Raw genomic sequence first — 25,727 nt, forward strand, 5'->3', positions numbered from 1 at the left:
TGGTTATATGATTCATAAAACTCGTGGAAAACATATTTCATGCCGACATTTTTTCTGAGACTCGCCATTTTACTACTACTGACAAAACGTCCGGTTAACTTTGAAACAAGAGCTCTATTTACTAAAGTGTTAAAAAAGTAATGGAAGACAAGAAGAGATGCTTTTGTTTTGAAAAGGGGATGTTTGATTTGGTAAAAAACAGTCCCAGGACGATTTTCCGTTCCGCTCGCAATGCATCATGGGCCGGTTGAGCATGATGAGTGTGCCCACCGTGCATACTTAAAAAATATACCAATATAGTACACATCCGGGTATTTCTCGTGAACGCACTACTTACTCATTTTGACGTCTAACTTAGTGCGAGTAGTACGTTAGTATGAAATTTCGAACACAGTCGTTGTCTTCCGTTGTTTTCCCTGCCTGTGTGCTGCTGTGACGTCTCACCACCTCCAGTTCAACACAGGTTTAGGTTTCTTGGTTTATCTTCATTTCGTTCTTTGTTCATGATAAACGTGGACTGGTTTTATGAGCATTACTCCTGCATGCTACCTCCTTTCTCTGCATCTGGGTCCTCCAACCCTTCAGCCTGTGACGGTATCTATAGTACCATCGATGCGCAACATAACTCACAGTTATGATCTACGTCTGAAGCAATTGACTTTGATAATATTTCATTCAAGGTTATATAAAAAGACAAGTATTGCAAAACTGGAAATGCAGCCATCCTTAAGGAGACCCCTATAGATTCCAGACATGGCTGTATGTACACAAACAACAACTTCACAAGAATATCCCTGGAGTTTAGAAGCAAACATCAGTGGTAAACATTAGATATTAAAATGTATGTGTATAAATGAGCTCTTTCAAGGAAGCCAGACTAATTCTCTGTGGGAAGTGAACTCAAAATATGCCAGCTCCAAGATCATTCATGTGTGGCTAACTGTGTGTGTGTGTGTGTGTGGGTGTGTGTTGGAGTAGACCTCTACACTTTTATCCTCGACACACACCAGAACATTTCAATCCTGTCTTTTCTTAGATTTAATTGCCCAAATTACCTGTGACACATCCCAATAATTTACTGTATGTGTCATCCCAATAGCAGCTCTAGTTGTTCAATTGTGGTGAGTTTTTTTTAAACTAATAAACATTTGTATAAAGAGGCAAATGTTCCGATACAAATTCAAATGTTTTTTCTTTAATCAGTTAAGGGGGGCGCACATCAATTTTTTCAATCGTTGTAATCAGCTCCAGCTCAAATTGTGCGACTCATTTGCAGAGTCTGAATGTTCGCAGCTCACAATTCATGTTTTAACACTACACGGACCGACACTCTGACACAACCTGACTGCTCAAACTGTACCTCCGTACACGACACGTCGGGGTTTTGTTTTCGGAAATGCAACGTAAAAATTAGAAGAAGGAGAAGAACTCTGAAGAGTCGCCCATTAAAACAGAAGAAGAAGAAGACACTCGCAAAATCTCAGCAGAAAGAGCTTCAGAAAAGAAAAGGCTGCGATGTGATGGACCAGGAACTGGCTGGACAGACATGGGTGGTACTGTCCGTCAATTTTAGAGCGGTCCTACGGTGTTCAAGCATGTGCAGTGTGAGAGTTTGAGGTAAGCCGGTCCGTGGCACTGCTTCAACAGTCTCTCAAAATAAATTGAGAGACAAGCTTTGATGTAAATTTTCTGTGTTCAAAACAGGGGACGGGACTTAGATAAGCAAACTGCTTCTCTCGTCTCCTTTTTCGGCATGTACAGAAAAAAAAAAAAAGAATAACAAAACTTCTGTGAATGCAACCATGTTGGAAATAAACTGGATAAATAAATAAATAAATAAAAAATACCCTCACGAGGGGCGACCAGGATTTCAAACGTTCGATTTTCTTACGACTATACGATTGCTGATCGGGAGCTGGTCGAGAGGTGTTAATCGCTTCTCGTGAGCTCATGTATACTACACGATGCACAACGCACGATGTAGCCGCGACTCGGCCCAATCTCAAAAATAGTTGCACGAGTGAAAAATCAGCTCAAAATGGCCCAAAAATCGCACAGTGTAAGCCCGCCTTTAACGCATGTTCATGAACAAACCAAGCATATATATTAGTGTGGGTGTTGCCATAATTAGATGAATTGTGTTACTAACCTTGAGTTGTGATTTAGCTCTTGGGAGATGTCATCCACCATGTCGTTCTCGGATGCTTCGTGCGCCATAGCCTTGCAAAGCTTGCACGCCACCAGGGCCTTGGCCATGGCCTCTTCACCGTGCTGCCAAAAGAACAGTGCCATTTTCTGACGTTTCATGAGCACAGCCCACACCATCAACTCATGGAATGGAAAGGGGAAATGGTTGATTTCTGGGTCGTCCAAGTCGATGTCCACCTCCTCCTCCCGTTTCTTTGTAGTCTTTTGGCGCCCTCTGCGTATTGGCATGTCATCCTGATGAAGATTAATAACAGATGATCATCCATACAAATATTATTGCATTAAAACAGAACAAGTTCAGTGTATATAAGCTTAATTTTATGTCAATATTGGGGTGTGTTGTTTTCTATGAATAATAACAGTGTTTCCACTCAATGAAAAAACATCAAAAAGTTATTTATTAGTTTTATTTGGCAGCCAGACACACTGTGCCAGCTGGCATTGCTTTTAGGACTACAGGATGATCTTTAGGAAAAAAAAAAACTGGTGTAAACTGACAACTGCTGAGGTGAAAAGCACTGCAGCAAAGACAAATCTGGAGCATGGGGCAAGTTTTTGATAGAGCAAAAAAAAACAAAAACCTTTCCAGAAACATGATTGGCTTGTTTAATTTCACATGTGGGCAGCGATCTGAAAATGTGTGATCAGAGCATTTTATTGCACAATTGTTCATTTGACATCGGCACAAGTAGCAAAAAGTAATTACACCTTAGACCTGCCATGAAAATTAAAAATCCTCTTTGCTCAAGCATGTTTAATATAGCTATCAAAGTTGTCAGATTTTTTTTTTTTTTATCACACTAACTCGTTGTCTTATTAATAACGATAATAATTGAGCTTTTCACTCTTGAGTCACTTCATTGAAACTTAAAATATAGTAAGAAGACTTGTCACAGATAATCTAAGAAAAATGATGGCAGCAAGGAGACTTTGGCCTTTGGCCCCTGCTTTCCTGCATATTGCTAAATGCCTGCGAAACACATGCTCTGCTGTCATCTGGCTTAAAACAGAAATATTATCCTTAATTATGTTGTTATGAGTGGAAAATGGATGGATGGATGAATGTTGTTATGACTTGTAGTTTGGCTCACACCTACCAGGGATATCTAGCAGTGGCTATAAATGACTTCAAGTTCAGATTTACAAAGAAAAAAAGTGATAGATATCTGTTTCCTTTTGAAAGGAAATATTCATTTTAATAAAGCACTTAGAACAAATAAAATATGCTAAGTTTATAAAGAAAAAAACAAATTGCGAGTAATCCCAATGAACTTAGTAAAATCATTTGATTAATCATGATTAAAAACTGTAGTCCTTTGACCTCATGAAACACATTTCTTTCTATATATAGTTTATATTGTGTGTAAAGTAGGGGTTGAACCGACTCGTCGATTAGTCGACTATTCGACTTTAGCGTTGTCTCGGGAGTCTGTTCACGTGAGATTGACTAGTCGCAGTACCTGACTTTTGCCCAAGATGGTGGCACAACACAGCAAACGAGGGTCCTAGTACCCCTGCAAGGCAAGGCAGCATAACATCAAGCGTTTCTTGCTCCTTCCTAGTTTGTGCTCAAACTGCAGCTGGTAGGCAGATACTAAGGCTAATATACATGCTAACGTTAGCTGTAGTAGTAACATGTCTGTGTCTTAAGCAGATCCAACATCAGCAGCGCAGGACGGAGGCTCCGTTAGAGGGGGAAGACCGTTGTTGCGCCAAAATCTGTGACACGAAAAAATCTGTGACCGAAGGTGGCGACAGTTACAACCCCTGCGGCTTCTCAGTGGAAATTTACTCCTGCTTAAACATGTTTGTAATTCTTCTCCAGTCTGCATTTATTTCCCCCACCGGAGCGACATGTTTAAGGGGGAGTAAATAGCTCCTTAATAGCTACGAAGAGGTTTACGCAGTTGACGTAGCACTCTTCTTCTCTACCGCCGAGAAGTCGTAGCAGTCACAGATTTTGGCACAAAACCGGCTTCAGTGAAGGAAGCCTATGCTACCATAAAAACAGGCCAAACAAAGTCTGAACGCTGAGGAAGCCTCGCGGCTTAACAGTTACGGTAGAGTCATGGTAGGCAAAGCAGCATCTGTAACCGCTGCGGCTTCTTGGCGGTAGAGAAGAAGAGTGCTACATCAACTGCGTAAACCTCTTTGTAGCTATTAAGGAGCTATTTACTCCCCTTAAACATGATGCTTTGGTGGGTGAAGTCAATGCAGACTGCAGAAGAATTACGAACAAGTTTAAGGGGGGGAAATATCTGCAGAGAAACCGCAGGAGTTGGAACTGTTGCCATCTGCAGTCACAGATTTTGGCACAACAGCGGCACTCGGCTCAACGTCAACTCGACTCGTAGGCACATAAAGTCGACCTTTAAAATTATGAAGTCGTTCAACCCCTAGTGTAAAGCTGGGCACTAATTTGGTGCTACATACGTACTGTTTCAAAAATAAAGGTTTAAGATCTTTCCCCTTCTTTTTAACGACACAAACACGAACGAGTCATTCAAACCTTGTTTTTCTTTTTAATTAAAAAAAAAAAAAAAAAAAAAAAAAAAAAAAACCCATTAATTAAAGTTAATTGGAAACCCAGGGACCCAGCTTTGGATCCCCAACTACAAGACAATTTGAATTAATTAAATTACACAACTCTGTCCAATAAAAGCTTTGTTATAGATTTTTTTTCCAACCAAACCAGCAGACACTCCTTTTGTACAGCAGACACACAGAGAATAGACAGTCATGCATGTTAGACATTAGTACCATAGGGATACACACAGAAATGAATGCTTTATGATGTTGATTTATCATGTGTACACAAAAGTGAGCATGATCACCATGTTATATAATTCTGTTAGTTCAGGTAGATCTGTTTCGAGTAAAGGTTGTATATGAATAACTGTTATGTGCATTTACATTTCAGGACCATTTCGCTATTATTTCTTAATTTAGAAATTGTTTAGAATAATTCATTAATTCACTGTTTATCCATTCAACAAATAAATATACCCGAAGGTCCAGTACGATTTGAACAGCACACACTCACTGTTTAGCTGAGCAGTACTCAGAGTGAATTTACACTTGTTTAAGGTGGGGAGACTTGAAAGTGAAGCTAAATAAAGATTCAATAAGTGAGAAGAACAGCAACTCACCTCCATTCCCAGCAGTTTCAGGGCTTTTGGCTGTGAATACAACAAAAAGATTAGCCAGACCTTGTCCAATAAAATGCACAATATACTCCAAAACAAAGGAATCATATTATGTAACTGGCATTTTAGCTGAGTAGTTATGATTGTATGATAGGGAAACATCAGTGGTTAGCCACAGTGAAGTCCATCACAGACCGTTTAATTTCAAATGACTGTAAATATCAATAGCCAGCCCAAAAACCAAGAGATTTAGAAGATCACTAAGATACACAGGAAAATCTGTTTTCCTCAAGTCAGATTCACATTAACTGATGTCCATGTATTTCATAAACAATCAGAAAAAGCCAAGTGATATTAAATACCAACAGTGTAATATATATTGATGGGTCCAGGATGTTTTGGTTGCCCACATTAGTTTGAGAATGCTGTTGCAGAGCAAATGTTTTTAATTAAGAATTACACTCAAGGCATCAGATAAACTTTGATTTACTGCAGATAATTCAAAATAAGCTCAAATAAGAATAATAAATATTGGAACCAGGTTATGCTTTTGCAACACTGTCAAACAATAATTATCTATAACTTTAGACAGGATAAATTAAAATTCTATTAAAGTCAAGCCAGGTATATCATTTATATTCTAATGATGTTTTTCAAGTATATTTTATTTTCACAATTGACAACCATTAGATTGTAACGTAAGCATTAAAGCAATGCAGGCAATGAAAAATATCCATATTGATGCACAACAAAGCAAATATTCACAATTGTGTGTCACAGTAATCCATAACAGCCTGTTTGAATAAAGAAGAGTGCATTTGGTACAGAACTGTATATCTGTATCAAAGCAGGCATGTATGAATTATGCATTCATAAACCATCATCAGAGTTGGTAAAAATAACCCAGGTTTCCAGTGGGAGATTGTGATACCAGCCTCTGTTTTGAAGCGTTTTCCTATAGCGAACATGTGAATGCGTGTGTTGTGCATGCAAGTGTCTGTCATCAAGCACCTTTTCTTTTTACAAATCGAGAAAATCCCAATCTCAGCCACAGTAGACTGCCTTCGGAGACTGTCTCTTTTGCTGCTGCTCTGCTTTTGACTGTCTTGTGGTCTCTGTCCTGTCTTTGCTCACACATTATCTACATCTTTCCAGCTTCGTTGTTGTTGCCATGCAGCCTCACACAGGCTGAAATATGCACACTTCCTACACAAACGTGACCGTCGAAACAAGTGCAAAAACGTTGTTTCCCAGGCAGCCGTGAACTTACAGTAAGCTGTAACTCACTGATGCACGACGAGAGATTTACAAGCAACAGAACATGATCAAAGTCCTCACGTGGGGGGGAAGACTGTTGCATCATCAAATTCTTGGATTAGGTTGAGTGAACTAATCAGTGAGATGAGGTTTTCTAAGGGTCGCAGTGAAGTACATGTTTTCTAGAGTTCATTATGGCACGTGATGTAAAGCCAATGAGATTGATGGATGATTTGTTGCATCAAGTGTCCACCGTTTTGCTGACACTGTGATATAGTGATGAATAAAGCAGGAAGCCAGTTTAATCTCTGAGCAGTGCTTGAATAACACACTATCACATAAAATATGCAGATAAATTAACGCAATAAATGTAGTCCATCTGGGATTGTTGCGTAGGTGATCAGACCATTAGGTGAGTGTAGATCTTCTTCATTAGGGGCCAGGCTACTGAATTTGCTTCAGCATATCTTCAGACTCTAACACTAATGATCCACACAAATTGTTGACTCATCAAAAACTGAGCCTACAATGCCTCAAAATGTTTTACTGTAAACATACACTTTCAAAGTCTTGCAAAATACATTTCCAATGTGAATTAAAAAAAAAAAGAAGCATTTTGGAGTCACTGTTGATTTTGTTTGGACAATATCAGAATTGTAGTTAAAAAAAGGTAATTTTTTGACAGAATTTTGAATTTTGCTCTTATTCTAACAATTGGAGACTCAATGTAAAGATGGCATTTTGAAACATTGTTTTTTTCCACTTATGAAGCCAATAAATAATTGTTAAAAAGAAATGGCCAACATAGCCATGCTGTCTGGAAGCAATATATGTATTTTTGGATTTCTGTGTTAATAACTGAATTTCTGACAACCGTTTGACATCTGCCTTCAATCGCTAACAGCTGGTGTCTTGCACACAGGTGACTAGCTTATTATATGTGACATGGGTGACATTTTCATGTGCTAATTATCTCAGTGACATAGAGGATGCGACATTATGAAATAGTTGTGGATTCATTATGTGTTTGACTTACTGATTTATTGACTAATCATTGCAGCTGTAGAATTCCTATAACGAGTTCAAAGAAGTTTTAACATATCTAACACAGAGTTATCTCCTGCTAATTAACTCAGTGAGACAGAGAATCATCTCTTTTCCCCCGAAATTGTGAGTTCAAGACTCAAATGATGTAAAATTCACATTACAATGCCACCGTTTCCATCTTCCTACACTTTGCTTGTTGCTCAGACACAGGGGCGGGGCTTCATGGGCGCCTGGCCTGGGCCCCTTTGGAGGTAGGACTTAAGGGAGCCGGGCCTCGACCATCGCACAGGGGAGCTGGAGAAGACGGGCTCTCCAATGACTGATGCTGAGACTTGTCATGTTGTCCATAAAGAATAAGAGACCAAAGAAAATGGACATACAGAGCATCAGGGATGAGTTATCGGAGTGCAAGGCTCGCCTATGCCCTTCAAATAGTGGTGAGTAGGTCTATAGTACTTCATATTGAAATATCGTTTGTGAACATGTGGGAAGCTGTGCCAGTTTTATTACACTTTATAGCTACCGATACAGGCCCTGAGTTGAAATGGTTGAAGTGGGTGTCAAAATAAAGCGGCCGCTATCCGTGGTGCTGAATTGCTTTGAATGTGTGTTGTTTTAATATGAGTGACTGACCATGTAGCCTAATGTTTTTGATGTTCTCTTGTTTTGTTATACTTCATGTCTGTTTGATGGACTTCAAAATGACAGTTGCTCTCCGTGGTGTGGAAGCTTGTTAGCCCCGCTGTTGCGGGCATGTGTATGTTGTAAAATTATGTTATCATGAGCTTTATTATTTGGGTTTAAAGGGTCCGGTCATTTGCCCCGCCCCCAGCCTGGCTCTGATTTGTTCCGCTAGTGGCTGCACAGCAGCTATAATTGTTCCTGTAGTTTTTTTGCATTACCTTTTTCTAACAGGTTTTGCAAAATTGTGTTACAAACTGAATTTATTTATTTATTTCTCTGAGACTTTACTAGGTTTGGAGTAAATGTATTCAATTTCTTCTGATCATCATCATTGAGCATCTCTCATTTTTATAATCAAAAGTCACATGTAACATGAGAACATGACCACGTGTCTCTTCATTACCACATTGTCTCAGAAAGATTAAGTTTATCCTTGAGCCTATAATTCCATGATGGTAAATTTTATTGATGAAGATGTTTTTCAAATATTACACATCATGCCCTTGGAGGACAATCTTGATCATGAAGTTCTTGTCACAAAAATTCATCTTTAATCACTGACATCAAAGCTGAAAATTATAAAGTCTGTAAACGCTGAGGAGGAGGAAATTTCACTCACCCTTTTGGGTCCGAAAAGGTTATGGTACAAAGTCCGAAATCTCTTCCTGGTGTAGTTGCATCTGTACGCACCGCCCATGAGGTATTCAATGACCAGTCCGATGTCGATGAGGCTGATTCTGTAGTCAGGTGGTAGATTTCCCTAAAAACCAGACGGTGTCAAAAGGCAACAAAGCCAACAAAGCATGGCATAGTGGAAAACTCACTCACACATAGTCACTTCACAAAATCCAAATCAAACTCTTTTTGGCTATGAAAGAAAACAGGATTATCAGATTCACCTTGAAGTAGATCCAACTGAACCCTGGATATTCTCGCTTGGAAAGAACACACAATGTCAGTGAGTAAACCACACGATAAGCAAGAGCAGCGGAAATGAGACACACAGACTTTCTCAGGCAAGATCTCTCTTCAAGTCTTTTTTTTTTTTTATTAAAGAGTTATCTCAACCACACTGTGGTTCTGTTTTCATTTCTATTCTGAATGTTACTTTGGTTTCTCTTTGGAGGAAAAATACAAGTTTAAAAACAATTTAAACTTAGTAGCAGTGCCGAGGAGAATGACAATCCTCAGGCATTTTCTTCTGAACTCTGAGCTGGAGACACTATTAGAGCTTTTGAATAAAAAAAAATGGAATGCAATTTTTTAATTAGGTGATTACAAAGCCTGTTTATACCATTGTAACTCTATCTATCTTCGTATTGATGAGCATTGCAGTCTTGAAGAGAGGAAGAGAAAATGTAAGTGAAAATTAGCCTGGAAGTGAGCGGCAGTAGCATGGAAAGACAGACAGACAGGCAGCTATGAAGGCTGGAGGGGAGAATCATTATTGAAACAGAAGTTATTTCAAGTCTGGACTATAACCATGTCCACAGCAGCTGCCCTCAACATCAACTGAGACCTGGCAGTCATGATCCTGGCATTCTCTGATCCTTTGAGATGCACCGGTTCAGTGACGTGCCGTCAGGGTAGACAAGGTAGGCAGTGCCTACCCAAGGGTGAATTGATATTTTGATCATTTGTTTTAATTATTATATAATTATAAATTATTTATTATTCAATTTCCAATAGCCTACAGTACCTATACGTTTGAAAGTTTCTGCATTTTGTGCATTTCATAGCCCAAATTACTAAACAGCGCTATTTCCTGGAACAGCTGCACAGTTTCACTCCACTGTAAGGCAGAGGGAGGCCACGCCCCCTCCCAAAGGCACGTTGCTCCTCTGCATCAGTTCCCATTGTGTGTTTTTACGTGTTTGGGCATGCACAGTCAGGTCCCCAAGATGACAACCATTTACGTCCAAAGGCAGCTTAGAGACCTGCTTTTGGACGTAACCGCGCTATGCTAAATGCTATACGTAAGTTCACAGTACATTAGTGAATAGATGCCATGTGACCGCTGCTGCTACGTTCTCTAGCTAGTGGGAGGGATAACACTACAGGCAGAATGACAGCGCCAGAGATGATAGAGAAACTTTTTTTTGAGGAAAAACGGCAGCTTTTAAAAGATGGGAGACCAACACCTGAGATACCAGAGCTTCAGAGAAGGTAAGGTCAGAAAGTGTTTCATATTTTATATAGTGAATGGTACAAAAAGAATTGGCTTTGTGGATGATCCTCACTGAGGCTGTTCCGAATTTTTGTTGTTGTCTTTTTCTCTGTGTTTCTGTGTTTCCAACACAAACAACGGATGCGCTGCCGTGTCATGAGATATACAGTATCTTGTTGGGAGAGTATGGAGGGTATATTTAATAAATGTTTATGTTTCTTTAATGGTGTTTTACAATGTTGATTTTGTTAGATGGCTAAATGCTTGTTCATGTGGATCTTGTTGAAGTTTTTCTTTCTTATTATGAATTTTATATTTTGATAAGCACATTGAGCTGATTTTGTTGGAAATTGCTTTATGCAAATAAAATTGATTTGAATTGAATTAACACTTGCCAGCAGAAACATATGAAATTGTCATTGGTGGTCTCGATTTGCAACGTGCCTACCCAACCCTAGTGGTCACGGCACGTCACTGCACCGGTTACTTTATACGTTTTTTACACCCACGCTGACACCAATCCACTCTGTTGCAATTTGATGTGAGGTCCTGATCATTCCCTCTGTCCTACTTATTCCTTTTTGATGGGTTTTGTTCTGCATAGAATCGTTAGAACAAAAGCACTTCATGGAATCTGCGAGCTTACTTTTTACTGCAAAGGCCTCTTGAGGCTATCCACAATCTCTAACTCAAGTGTGTCTGACTTTTGCCACTAGCATTTGACATTAACAGCCAGAACATTTTCAGTACACTTGTTTTTTGTGTTTTACGACTCAATAAACAAGAGCACTCAGAGAGAGCACAATCCTTTACCAAGTGCCAAATATCCTTTGCCAGATACTGGCATTTATCTGGATCAGTGATCTGGTGTTACGGTCTGAATTTGCATCATGCTGAGATTGTATCTGGGCATGCGCACTACCAGAAAATGAATTTTTGCTACTTCCGTTCTGCTGAGATTGTTCATTCAATTTCAAAGTTATTGTCCAAAGTTAATGTTATTGGAAAAATAATGTTTGCTACTTCTGCTGTGCTTTTTGGTAACTAAAAACATGATTATAATATAACTCAATACAAAAAAAAAAAACAATTAGCATATCAATTAGCGACTGATCATGACAATCATACATTCTTAAGCATTTTTAAAAATCAGTACAGCAATCCCTGTATGACAAATCCAGTACAGCAATTTCAGTATGATCTACAATTTTTGGCATAAAATGCACTTCACTGACAAATAACTTGAAATAACTGAAATAAAAAAGAAAAATTATATATATATATATATGTGTGTGTGTGTGTGTTTATGTGTGTATTAATGTGAAATAAAACTAAGATATCATTGCAATCTCAGTATGACAATGTGCGCATGGAGTATGGCAAATCTAGCACGGGTACAATTGCAGTACATGACTGCTACGGTTACAAACTCAGACCGTGACACCGAATCATGGTACAAAGATCATTCACACTTTAAAGTCCCATTATTAACGATAATGTAGGTCCAAATGTTTTTTTGAAAAAATTGCAATGAAATCCCCAATCCGGATCTATTCCGGATGAGACTCGTTTGGGTAATTGAGGAACAAACCTGATATAACTGAGTGAAATTTTCATAAAGATCAGTCAATACTAACTTTTCCAATGGTAAGAAATAGGGACTTCTTTTTTTTAATTTTATTAAACTGATCTAGAATCAGTTTATTGATTAATATCCCCTACACAATTCAATGAAATCTTCTATGGTGTAAGGTCTGTCTTAGGTAAAGACTTTGTCAAAATCCGTAAAGTGCTTTTGAAGTAAAGCTGCTAAGAAATAAATAATTACATAAAAGCCGCTGAAAATATTAACTGCTTGGTGGAGGAAATCAGGTATGGCAGCATTTAGGTTTTTTTACTAATGCTACTTGTTTAATAAGCATATATATTAATGGTTTAATTCTTATCATATCCATGTAAGCTCTGAATATTGTACAAAGTCAAAGGTCAGGTGAGCTCATTAAAAGTGATTGTGGTTTATTAAATCCATATTAGTTTATTTTGCGCATTTCTTCAGGCATTAATGTGTTGCAGTACAGACGATGTGTTGATTTATATTCCCTGCGTAATTGCAGTGGGTTTATGATGCTTTCTCACCTCAGTGTTTAAAAGGAGCACCAGATGCTTTAGTGTAGAAGTTGTTTGCTGTCAAAACAGCTGTAAGAAGATTAGAGCTGAGATTTATTAAACGCATCTTCGAGGGATTTATTCTCTCTCGGTTAAAATGCTACACATACTTTTGCAAATTTGCAGAATCAGGTAGCACCATAGATAACGGATATAAGACCCTTGACCATTAAACAATGTCATTCATTTGTTTTGTGAGAAAACACACACAAGCAGCAACAGTCCACAAGCCAGTGTTTCCGATTCTCCAGAGTCTCAGTTGAGCTTTGATACTAATTCAATTAAACGTGACGGCAATCGGCACTGGTGCATACCGGTGATATGAACACTGCACCTTTGATCTGAATTAAAATATTAACTGCCAGTTAGAAAAGAATAATGGGAAAGAGCAGGGTAACAGTGATGACATGGAGACCGACCTGATGATTAATCTATAATCAACATCATACAACGATACAACAAAGACACAAAAACACTCAGCTAAACTAAGCCATGGTACACACGGCTCTGCAAAAAAGAACAGTAATAAATCGCCATGCACACACAATATGTTGAGGTGAAATGAGATAGTGGGAAGTCACATGCTTTAACACTAAATCGTAAATTCTCTCTGAAATTAGGGATTTGTTTACAGAGTTGAAGGAGGTTGAGAAAGGCCCTTTAGACTTTGCAGCATTCAAAATCACTGAGCATTATGGGAAAAGTATGATGTTAATTATAAGTGTGAATAGTGTTGCTGCTGCCCTCTCCATTATCTCCCAACAGTGAGATCACTCAAATTGGAGAGTAGATACAAGCAGAAGGTGACACCCAGGTTGTTTATCAGGGAAAAGTAGTGTTTTCTTAAATTCTGACATTTTATGTTTCACTATTTGAACCTCTTAACACAGCAATAACCACCTGGTGAAAGTACATTGGAATGCATTTTGTTGCTTTAGAGTCAGCCAGTAGTTTGTATCCACCTTATTCCCAAGAGCCATCATGTAAATTTAAATGTAACGAGCTCCTGCTCAAAGTGCTACAACCCATTTTATGAACTCATTTTAGGCATCAAAAAGGTGCTAACAACCAGAGAGGAAGCTAAAATGTAGCATTAATAAGCAGTATTTTCAACATTAAAATGAGAAAGGATTGCTCTTATCATTGACCACTGTCAGATTTGCTCTCAGAACAATAATGAGCAATCTGAGCATTAAAGGTCTAGTATTATGCTATTTTTCATTTGTTCTAAGAATCCCAACAACAAAGTATTTGAGGTTTATTTTCCCAAACTTGTTTTTTGTGGTTTTAGCCCTCTAAAAAGTGATTTTCTGAGCAGTTCTATAAACAGGCTGTTTTGCGGCCTACTTACACATATTCATGCCTCGCTCTTGCGATCAAGATCAGTGATCACCAAAGCAATTTTCTTTTTGCTTTCCACACACTGTTGTTATTGTTTTCATCCAAAAAAAAAACTGCACATTACAGTAAAACACATGGCTATTTAAGCGTCTATTGTGATTGTGAGTCAGTCTCAGCAGCAGCAGCGGATTCATTCAGCTGCTTTAAACACTCACAGGAGTGTTAAGCTGCTAAGTCACTTTCTTCTCCTCCTCATCTCTATTACCTACAGGATTAGTGCATTTAAGGTGAGAATGCGTCGCATTGTGTCAAAAACACGTCAGATCAAGTCAAAGGCGATACGAGGCAATATAACAGGTTCTAAAAATGGAACTGCTCCAGGTGCTACCGTTGCTGCCCACTGCTCCTCAGGGATTGGTTAAATGCAGAGAGCACATTTCGGGTATGTAGCTTTGCATATATGACACTAAAGTATAATGTATTTTCTTTAAACTGCAGTGTTTGTTTTAGCTCTAAGGTAGTTTGAGAGTGAGGAGCTCACGTACTTAGGGTAGGAGGAGCCAGGATTGTCAGGAGGAGGAGTTTCCACTACATGACGTCAAGGAGTGAGAAAAATCCAACTCGCCCATTTGTAGCTGACCTTTTACAAAATGTGGAATAATAAGGCAGGGAGGAAACAGAACTTTTTCAACTTTTGCCCTCTGAATGAGGCTAAATGAATGTATATTACTGTGGCAAAACCATTAAAAAATGATTTTTTTTCAAATACTGCCCCTTTAATACAGGAAAGAACTCAGAGTTTGTCTGTTTTTGTTTCATTTTGTGTATTTTTGTGGTCATTTTGTGTTTTTGGAGTGATTTGTGGGCATTTCTATGGTGTCTTTTTGTGTAACTTTGGTGTAATGGTTTGTATTTTTTGTGTAATTTTTTGTATTTTCAGTGTCACTTTGTATATTTTCTTTATTAGTTTGGTTATATGTATATATTCTGTTATTTTGTCTTGTGTGTTGTTTGGGTAAATTTGTGCATTTTTGTCATACTTTTCAGAAAAGTTTTAGAATCATAATCAGAAAAGTTGTATCCGCCAAGTATAGTTTAAAAACAGTCCTAGAAATTTAACTTGGTGGTTGGTGCAAAGAACAAGAAAGAACAAAATACAAACAAATCAGAAATATATACATTTTTCTGAGTTTTTGTATGTTTTTGGAGTCAATTTGTTTTTTTTTTTTTTTTTTTTTTTTTTTTTGCAGTTTTGTGTAATTTTCCATCATTAAAGTGTTTTTGAAGTCAGTTTGTGCTTTTACATTGAGGCTGCACAATTTACCCAAGGCTGCATGTGGGATCAACAAACAGGTGCAGGAAAACATATGTGTACGGCATATGTTTGTTATCAACAGCGATGGTGACCAATACTACTACTAAAAAAAAATGTATGACTCCGAGCTTCTCAGATTAATCTGCAACATTGTACGATCACCCTCTCCTCTAAGGACAATAGGTGGTACTGTTATCACCAATAATCAGTGTTGGGAGTAACACATTACAAAAGTAACAAGTTATTGTAATATATTTTTCCTTTTTTAAGTAACGCAATAATATAATACGCATTACTGAAAAATCAGCAATATATTACTCGTTACCATCTCAGTAACGCAAGAGATACATGGAGACTTTAATGAATTCCACTCATATTTCAATGAAAATAAAAAAAAAAAAAAAAAAAAAAAACGTAAATTTTAAACATTTTTGCGGCGTAGAAGAAGAACCTCTGCACCGACTTCCTTCCTGCAGAACGGACTGTTGCAAATCATAACGCATGGCCATGGAAACGGACTACTCATTTGTAAGGTGGAATTAATCTCACGATTTCAAATTCATTCATTCATACCTAATCATACCTGAACATTAATGCTTTTTTTTCTGTTTTTTGTTCAATAAATACATTTTTGTTTGCATATTGTTATTTAAAAGGAAAGTGTTTTGTGGTGTCATATGTAGACATTATTCTGTAATGGGATCAGTGTAATTGGATTAGTGTTTTTTGAAATGGCTTCACAGAGCATACATGTGCAATTAGCTAAAAGTCATTTAAAGTATGTACAAATATGTTGTGTTTTTATGCCTGTAACTAGTAATATAAAATGTATTACAAATGTATTACAGTAACTAACCCAACACTGCCAATAATGTATTGAAGATGATGTTCCTTTATTTTATTCACATATTATTTCAATGGGAGAATTTGGTGTCAAAGGGTAACTTGTTTGCATGGACCCTAGGGCAGTAAGTGCTTTCTATAACTCATGCTCATGATAATGGGAGCTCAGAATAAGGTGGATAAAGTTACCACTGAATTAAGATATTTTCGTTTTGTACAAATACACTATATTTGTACAAATATAGCCCTCGTTCAGCGGGCACGCAGGCTGCTGTTCAGTGTGCACTGACTGCTCGAGTTCTGCTCTGTGGATAAAACAATGTTTAATGCGTGCTATTTGTTTACAACAGTGAGTGCCATAGAGAAAGGAAACAATGCTAAGGAGCAATGAGAAGGATGAGCGCCGTGCATAGCTCTACACAGCCACTGCAGCCTGCAACTCCAGCTGAAAGAGAAAAGCCGGCCTCTATTTGCAGTTAACAACAACTAGGACTATAAAAACACTGCCCCCCCCCCAACCCCTCCCACACACACACACACACACGCACGCTAATGCAAACAGAGTTGCAAACACAAACCACAAAAAGCAACTAAACTTCTAACATCGCTCTCTTTTTAAACAACATTCCCACAGATTGTGCCCAAACAGCCACAGACTTCAGAGCGGCAGTGATAGTCATACCTTTTTAACGTCTCTGACGAGGTGGTAGAGGGTGTTTGATGGTCCGTGCCGCTGTGGAATAAAGTGGGAAAGAGTCAGTAATATTTTTGAAGCTAAAACTATATCAAATGTATGTATAAACCACTTTAAGAATACATTTCATCCTCAGTATATGCTAGAAACAATTATAGCAACAAATAACAACAGAATAACTGAGCATGAAAAGAAATGGAATGTTTGCTTACTTGAGTTAGAGATATAGTTATTAGGTGTGCTTTCTTAAAGGTGTGCCATTTGTTATGTTATAAATGTTTTGGTAATTGTGTTGTAATTTGCTTATTGATTTTTAATTATTATTATTGATTTTATTTTATTTTTCATTCTGTTATTAATTTTTGTTTGTTTTGTGCACCTTTTCTATCTCTATTTTGCTTTCCTGTCACAACACAATGAATGTGCGGATGATTGTGGTTGTGGTATGAATGTATGGGACAGTGGTTGGGGTGGGATGGGTTATTCTATTCTGTAAATAAATAAATAATTAAATAAAGAGATATACAGCATGTTCCCAGTGTGTTATTACCGTGTTGTAGAGCTCCTCCAGTCTCGAGAGTGTGAGGAAACGATGCATGCTGACTCCGTTTTCAATCAACAGCTTTACAAAATCCACTCTGTCCAAAACTAAGGCATCGAGCATCGCCTGCTCAAGGGAACCAACCTAGAACCAGAATATGACAGCTTCAATAAGCCAACCTTTGAATCAAACTGCCAGGGTTACAGCTATTACAAACACAACTCCATGCTTTCATTTATCAAATTACTACTACAAAATAAAAATGTTAAAAATAGTATAATACATGGCATATTTTGTAAAATACAATGTTTCTCACAGGCCATTGTTGACCATAGATGAAGATCTGACTGCGTGCGATATCCACTCTGTTCCAAGCTAGAGCCAAACTCAGCTGGTCCGGAGCTGAAGCGTTGGCACCTGGTGTGGGGAGAGTTAAAAAAAAAATGGCAGTTTCATTTGATAAAATGAAGGTATGTTACCCCAGTGAAAAGTTGTGATGGACAGTTTATATTGTAATAGACAGTGAAAGTCTTTGATGCATTTTAATAGAACTTGCACAAATTGAGACCAAGTTTGAGAATACAAGTTGATGTTGATTCAGAACGCTTGCCTACTCCAACAGTTGTCCGCCGATCCTTTATACTGGTCAAAGTCTAATCAAATACTGAATCTGGTGACGACGTTAGCTTCAGATGACTTGGCAAAGGAAGATGGAGCTTGTACACAGGTTACTTTGGCATCAGCATTGTATGTGTGCAAGTTGGTGTATCAAGTGAAGTTGATTACACAGTATGTGTGAGTATTATTCCACTCTTAATCATAATTATATGGTCATTAATGGCACACTGTGTAACTTTTGGCCATTAGGGCGCTAGACCTGTAACTTTCGCAAAAATCAACAAACAGTCAGTCGGACCAGCCTCCCTCGTCTTTTGATTGTGTATGACCAGTAACTTTGGAATAGGGATTGGCTCTAAGGGCTGGGGTGCAAAGTGGGGCTGGGCTCGGAGGAGTAGCCGCCACCGCCGCCCTCCTCGCCGCGTTGATGACGCCCCACTCCCTGGCCTCGCCGCCGTCGTCAGCCCCATTCGCCTGGGGTCGGGGCGGATGGGGGACGGGCGACCCGGCATGTGCGGGGCGGTGTCCGACGCCGGACGGAAGGCGGATTGGCGGAGGGGGCCGGGTCTTGGCGGCATCTTTTTAGTCTCCTCAGAAGCAGTTTTAAACTTTTTGCTTGCTTTGCTTTTTGCAGGCCATGACCAGGAGTCGAACAGGTCGAAATATACTAACAAAAGCCTTAGCCCAATGAGTATTTCCAAGTCTGTGGTCATGTGACTGCCGTAAAGTGATGCATTCTCCAGGCATTTTCCAGATCCAGTGCTTCAAACTTCCAATCTTACGTAAAATCAATATTATTTTTTACAGAGAAAGCATTCATTCTCCTGTCATTGGTCCATCCCCTTCTACATCCTTGTTACAGGATAGAGTGGAGGGAGTGAATCTGGAGTGACATTCACAACTTCAATAACCCTGATAAAAGGCTTGATGGCTGACTTAATGGCTGAGTGACAAACTACTCCATCTTCAGCTGTCTGTCAAAACCGTTATAAACTAAAGGTAGTGACCAGTGACGTGCAGTCAGGGTAGGCAAGGTAGGCAGTGCCTATCCAGGGGTGAATTGATATTTTGATTATTTGTTTTAATTATAATATAATTATAAATTATTTATTTTTCAATTTCCGATAGCCTACAGTACCTATACGTTTGAAAGTGTCAGCATTTTGTGCTTTTCGTAGCCCAAATTGCTAAACATCGCTATTTCCTAACCGCTGTAAGGCAGGAGGAGGCCACACCCCTTCTCAAAGGCAGGTTTCTGCTCTGCCTCTGTTTACATAGCGTGCTTTTATGTGTTTGCGCATGCACAGTCAGTTCCCCAAGATGACAAGGCTGCGTAGAGAGCTGCCTTTGGACATAACCGTGCTGTGTTAAATGCTATACCTAAGTTCACAGTATATTAGTGAATTGATATCACGTGACCGCTGCTGCTACGTTCCCTAGCTAGCGGGCAAGATAACACTGCAGTCAGGATGATAGCGCTAGACACGATAAAGAAACTTTTTTTGAGGAAAAACGACAGCTTTTAAAAGATGGGAGACCAACACCTGAGATACCAGAGCTTCAGCAAAGATAAGGTCAGAAAAGTGTTTGCATTTTCTACAGTGAATGGTACAAAAGTGGACGCGCCTCACTGAGGCTGTTCCGAGTTGTTGTTGTTGTGTTTCTGTGTTTCCAACACAAACAACGATGCGCATGAGATATATTTTGTTGGGAGAGTATGGAGGTTATAATGATTAATGTTAATGTTTGTTTCTTTAATGGTGTTTTACGATGTTGATTTTGTTAGATGGCTAAATACTTGTTCATGTGGATCTTGTTGGGTTTTTTCTTTCTTATTATGAATTTTATGTTTTGATAAGTGCATTGACTTTGTTGTAAATTGCGCTATACAAATAAAGTTCAATTGAATTGAATTAACACTTGCCAGCAGAAACATACGATATTGTCAATGGTGTTGACATTGGTGGTCTCGATTTGGAACGCCCTGCCTACCCTACCCTAGTGCTCACGGCGCGTCACTGGTAGTAACATGAATCCAGTTCGATAAGTTATGATTTGATTAGACATTCAAATTAAATAATGAATGAATAAACTGGAGCAAATCCTGAAAAATGCACTCAAATATAAAGCAAGAAAACTCTTTCAGCCGTTGACAAGGTGGTGTCATTTTTATTAAGCTCACTAAATATCATATTACACAGGTCTGTGTGTAATCACTGGAGCTTAATGGTGTGAGTTCAGGCACAGTCTGGCTATTAAGATGCAGAGCTCATTATCAATAGCTTTAGAGGAGGTTTATGCGTATATTAAAAGCCATGGCCTCGCTTTAGAAAATATTCATGATGTCCCTTGTTCTGCCTTCAGGTAGGTTTACTTCAGTACACCGACTACCTCGGAAAGCACGCAATCAATTACTTCCAACTCTCCTCACCAACATCCTGCATATTACTCTACCATTCTCCCACATCTCTCCAATCCCTCCCTTCGCTCAAATGTGTATTGCTGAGCTTCAGGCAAGAGCTCTGTTCTCTGGTGAGGAAGTCTAATCCAGTGTTTTAAAAAGCTTACAGGCAGGATGTGACTGATGTCATTCTAGACTGAAAGCTTTAAAATGTTTCATATTCTGTGCAACAAAGGGAAACCCAAATGTGAACCAACCCTTAAGCTGGATTTATTTATTTTTATTTTTTTTTCAGCTTTCTCTTACTTTTTGAAATTCACATTTTTATTCATTCAATACAAACATCGGCAAGTTACACAAGCAGGACAAGTACTATACATGAAGAATGTGATGCACCAAGAAAGAAAGAACCTGAGATTGAGACAATCATCAGGAAGTCATGTGAGGACAAAAGACATTGTGTTTCTCAGCTGTTTGGCATGCATCATTAGAGGAATGTTTCCCTTTGTCTCTCTGCAAACCACTTCTAAAATGTCTCAGAAGAATAATTCTTGGGGTCATCCATTATCTGCTCTGAATTGCTAAACAGTCCCAAAGGAAACATCTGTGTGTGTGTGGGCATGTGTGTGTGTGTGCGTGCGTGTCACATTCTTGAAGACAAAAAACCCAATGATCAATAAAAGCTATTGAACAACTAATCGAAAGTATAGATTGAAAAAACCCTGTGTGAGTTTAAGCAGTTGAGGTGTTCATTCGAAACCGGAGAGAAAACAGAAAATTAATTATCCACAATAAAAAACGCTACAAATTGAGTGAGCTTGTTAATATATATTTGTCTGGTAGGACTGAGGAATGACAGCTAGCGTTTATCTACAGGTTGATTTTCACAGATCTTGTATTGTGCTTTACAATTGAGTAACTTGTAAGAGCCCAGCGTGAATTTGTGATTGTCTCAGTTTCAGTTTATTTGTTTGTTTCAAAAAATACTCAAACATAAATCACAATTGAAAAATATATAACAAGACTGAAACAGGCAGAAGCAAAAACGCTTACATGCCCAACATAAATCACAACTTTCATTTTACCTTTTCCAATAATACACACACAATAAATGCAAGCCTTCAACAAGCACCACGCCAGCTTGGGTGTGAACGTGGGGGGCGGTAGCTGCCTCTCGGCCAGGGATTTGCACGTCAGCAAGGCAATTAAACCCCAACCTGTGCTGAGTCACCGGAAGATGAGGAGGAGCGAGACTGTTTAATGGGTGGGTTTAAGTACTAAAAAATAACAAAAAAGGAATTTGTTAAAGTTTCCATTTTGTCCATTTGTGTTTTCCACTTGCCACCACAATAATAATCAGTTTGCTCTATAACTTCTATAACTATCTACAACTATAACTTTTTCTCTTCCTCACCCTTTCCATTTCCTACCCTGACTCCCTCTTCCCTGTTCCCTTCCCCCTCACCTAGGTGTAACACTGCCCTCACTTTTTATATCCTCCCTATAATAAAGTGTTTCTTACCCTTCCTTAGGGAGGGCTGGTGATGGTCACAATTATGAAATAAAATAAATTCATTTATTTTTGGTACTTCCGTTTAACATTACAGAAAAATATACCAAGCAACAACAAAAATATGAAAATGACTCAAAATACACAAAACTAAATGTTTACACAAAAAATACACAAAATGACAACAGAAATGCTCAAAACTACACTAAAAAAGATTCAAAAATACACAAAATGACTCCAGAATCACACTACAATGGCAACAGAAAACAATAACTATACAAAAAATGCACAAAAACACAACAGAAAGATACAAAAATACACATAAGGACTCCAAAAAACATACATTACAGAAAAATACACCAAACGCAAAAAATATAAAAATGAGTAAAAAAAACAAACACATTTATCGTGGGCATGTCCCAATAGAATTAAACCAGAGAAATCACACACGCTATTTTACTTTTATTGTTCATTTATTGTGTCTCAGTGTGATATGTGGAGATGGAACCAGATGAGCTACACGTCTATACATTTCACTGCTTGTTTGTCTCAAAGGAACAATTCCAGAGGCAATTCATTTGCAAACAACACCACAGTTTATATGCAAAGACCATAAATGGTTGTCCATTCATCCATCCATCCATCCATCCAGCCATCATCCATCCTCAGCGCCAGTTATAGGTAAATACAAAAGGGTTATTGAAGCATTTTAAGCAAGTCTTGTGGTTCTTTAAATAATTCTAGTTAACAACCATGAGTTGAGTGAAAATGTAGAGGATGAAACCGACTTAAAACTATAGTTGTTGGTAAGCCTCCCTTAGCACAACCTCCTTACAACAGTGCTGACTTGTGAAATGCCTAATTAGGCATCCGTAGGGACATGGGTTGGAAACCAGAGGGTCACCAGTTCAAACCCCGGTGCGGACCAAAAAAATGAAAGTTGTTCTGGTAGCTGGAGAGGTGCCAGGACACCTCTCCAGCACGGCCGAGGTGACCTTGAGCAGGCACCGAACCCCAACACTGTTCCCTTCATTGAAAAGCGATGTTGAGTACCCAGAAAAGCGCTATATAAAATTGATGTATAGTAATAATAATTGTTATTATTGTAATAACAAATCAAAATAAATTTAAATACATAACTATTACAGTTGTGTCTCTATATGTGTGAATTTTGCACACACGGTGTAAAACTGTTATGTCTATCAAGAAAAAATACAAAGCCTTAGAGAGCCAAGTGTAAGATTTATTTGCATTGTTATATGATAAAAAAAAAAGTGATGACTGGAGAGTTCATTTAAAGAATGACATTTAATGTTTGAAAAAAAACAAGATATTGGTTTGATAAAACAATACTACAACCATCTCATTTCCTCATTTTGCTTTGGTCTCATTGGCTGTATTATGAGTTTGTATGGTTTAAGGGAGAATTATTGGGCTTAGACGCTTTACGCTGTTTTTGTAGTTGTGTTTTTGTTTTGACTTCTGAGCAGTGAAATCCGCTTGCTTTGAACAGACACCTAAACTAGGACATGTTGCGAAGGAGGTTCTCAGAGAGTGTCATCCTCCCCTTTTCAACACTTACAAATAATACCATTCTTCAAAGGCATCAAAGAAATGAAGCCACTTTCTGTTGGCGCTCAAACTGCAGCATGTTCACACATTCAGTGAAAAACACTCACCTTTCAGTAATGCAGTGAGAATGGCCAGGTCAATGTCCTGATGGCCCTCCGACCCCATCCGGAAAACTGTTATCTGGGAATGGGAATAGTTGGAAAATAGAGAGAGAGATAGAGGGGAATAAGAGTGAGTGTACCGATGAGAACAGCTGGTTTTATATCCTTCTTTTCACAGTTATAATCTGAGTAGAAGTACTCTTTGGTAACTAAATGAAGGACAAAAGTTATCCACTAAGAAAAAAAAAAATGATTTAGAAGTGGGGTCACCACTACGGTGCCCATGGTCACCAGGTCGCCCTAATGGACCATGTGAGGGGTCCTCAGGAACTCTAGTCACCAATGAGCTCCATCTAAAATCAGATTCACTTTCCAGGATTCAAATTCACAAAAATAAATACATATGACAAATGTATATTACATATAGTAAAGTTAAATACAGCTGCACGTGACAAAGTTTTAGTATCAAATTAATCATTCTCCAATGTTTAATTTCACTGAAAAGAAACTTTGTTGTCTCATGTCTCATTCAGCAGTAAGAAAACAATAAACTTATAACCTATATATATGTTAAAAAACGTGACCAAAAACTCTGTTTTAACTCTGTCAGCGGTGACGCGCTTTCTGTGTGAGCTCGTGCATGCGAGGGATCGAGAACGAGCAAGAAGATAGGGAGACGTGATTGGTTAAAAAAAAAAAAAAAAAACGGTTAGTTTTTGGTCGAAGTTAATACAGGTTTACAACTGCTAGTTGACAGATTTTCTTCGTTCCTTTTTCAGAGCACATACCATCTGAATTTCTGTCAGGACATGAAGACAATTTCTACCAAAAACTTAAAAGGTGTATCTGGAGGAAATCACCTACCCTCGCTTTAATGATGGCGATGATGACTTGATATAGGACAATCTCATACAATTCTAACAACAATGAGAACAGGTGAGGATTATTCTTTGGCTGTGGAACAACCTGTCAGATGACAATCTTATTCCATCTTATTGTTGATGGGGTTGCATCGGTGATAGGTGAATATAAAGAATTTAACAGATAACTGAAGGCAAAAGCCTCTGAGATTCTCTACATCGCCATGCACTGGCCAGTAAAAGAAACTTCCAAAAGACCTTGTCCCTGGTCGTGCTTAGAGTCGTAAACTTTATCAAGACTCGCTCCGGTGTGAGAATAAAAAGCATCACTTGTGCTGCACACAGAGGTGCAAACTGTTATAGTAAAATTGGGAATTCTTGGAATAGTAAAATCAACATCATGCAGACACATTCCCTCCCTGCAATGAAACAAACATGCAGATGCACGGTACTGAATCAAACACTTTAGTCAACAAACTAGAGCGCAGAGTTGAAAAAATATCAAAAGGGGAGTTGCAATATTTTCCACTGCTGCTCAAGCAGTTTTATGCTATGTGCGTCCATCTTTACACAGTTTGTTGGCACATGAGCCTGCTGCAGGAGCAAAATAATGCCTGTTTCACTAATGTGGATGAGTCCTTATCATAAGAAATGGATCCCAATGTTTACTCATTTCAAGACGTGGAATACCTCTGCTGTGAAGATGAGCTTTGTCGCCCTTCAAGTCAATTATGTGTAAGAAAAATGTCTTCAAAAAGAATGATTATAAAAGGTTTTGGATTGTTAAAGCACACACTGGTCTCCCAATCACCTCTACACCCCTGTCTGAGACTGCCATAACCTCATGACAATAAAAACGAATGCATTGCTAAACACTCAATGTCCACCAAGACTTTAGGCTGTCTGTCACAGGCATCACCCGACATCGTATCCCCAGTCAGAGATGCAAGTCTTAGTTAGGCTTAGTTTATCTTTGACATGTGCAGAGTGGGTCCAAGGAAAGATCTACAGAAAATATGCTCTTTTTCTTTCTCACCAGAATGTGATTTATGGAAAGTTTGAGCTATTTTATTGTTTTTAAATTTAAGATTTCAACCAAACAATTTCAAAAAATGAAATTATTAGGTTTTGTTTACAGCATTTGCATTATCATGTTCAATCGTGACTTTAGACGACCACTGATAGTAACAAAAAGTGGTCAATTCATCGGAAGTGAGTAAATAGATCAGGTTTATTTGAGTCATTTGGCTCAATTT

General features: G+C 38.4%; 1 protein-coding gene across 13 annotated transcripts in view; it reads right to left on the reverse strand.

The window, feature by feature from the left end:
• trpm3 (transient receptor potential cation channel, subfamily M, member 3) overlaps positions 1-25,727 on the reverse strand; it is a 221,555-nt gene that overhangs the window by 28,933 nt on the left and 166,895 nt on the right. For 7 of the 13 annotated variants that reach the window (XM_028458380.1, XM_028458381.1, XM_028458376.1 and 4 more), the window contains exons 9-16: positions 23,618-23,690; positions 17,726-17,826; positions 17,419-17,553; positions 16,857-16,907; positions 9,242-9,277; positions 8,962-9,102; positions 5,358-5,387; positions 2,150-2,442 (exon numbers count right to left, since the gene is read on the reverse strand). In XM_028458380.1, the coding sequence (XP_028314181.1) occupies positions 2,150-2,442; positions 5,358-5,387; positions 8,962-9,102; positions 9,242-9,277; positions 16,857-16,907; positions 17,419-17,553; positions 17,726-17,826; positions 23,618-23,690 (860 nt within the window). The remainder of the gene's footprint in view (positions 1-2,149; positions 2,443-5,357; positions 5,388-8,961; positions 9,103-9,241; positions 9,278-16,856; positions 16,908-17,418; positions 17,554-17,725; positions 17,827-23,617; positions 23,691-25,727) is intronic. The other 6 variants (XM_028458383.1, XM_028458377.1, XM_028458375.1 and 3 more) reach the window with 1 other exon arrangement.

Source organism: Gouania willdenowi, chromosome 9 (assembly GCF_900634775.1).
Source record: "Gouania willdenowi chromosome 9, fGouWil2.1, whole genome shotgun sequence".
NCBI lineage: Eukaryota > Metazoa > Chordata > Actinopteri > Blenniiformes > Gobiesocidae > Gouania > Gouania willdenowi.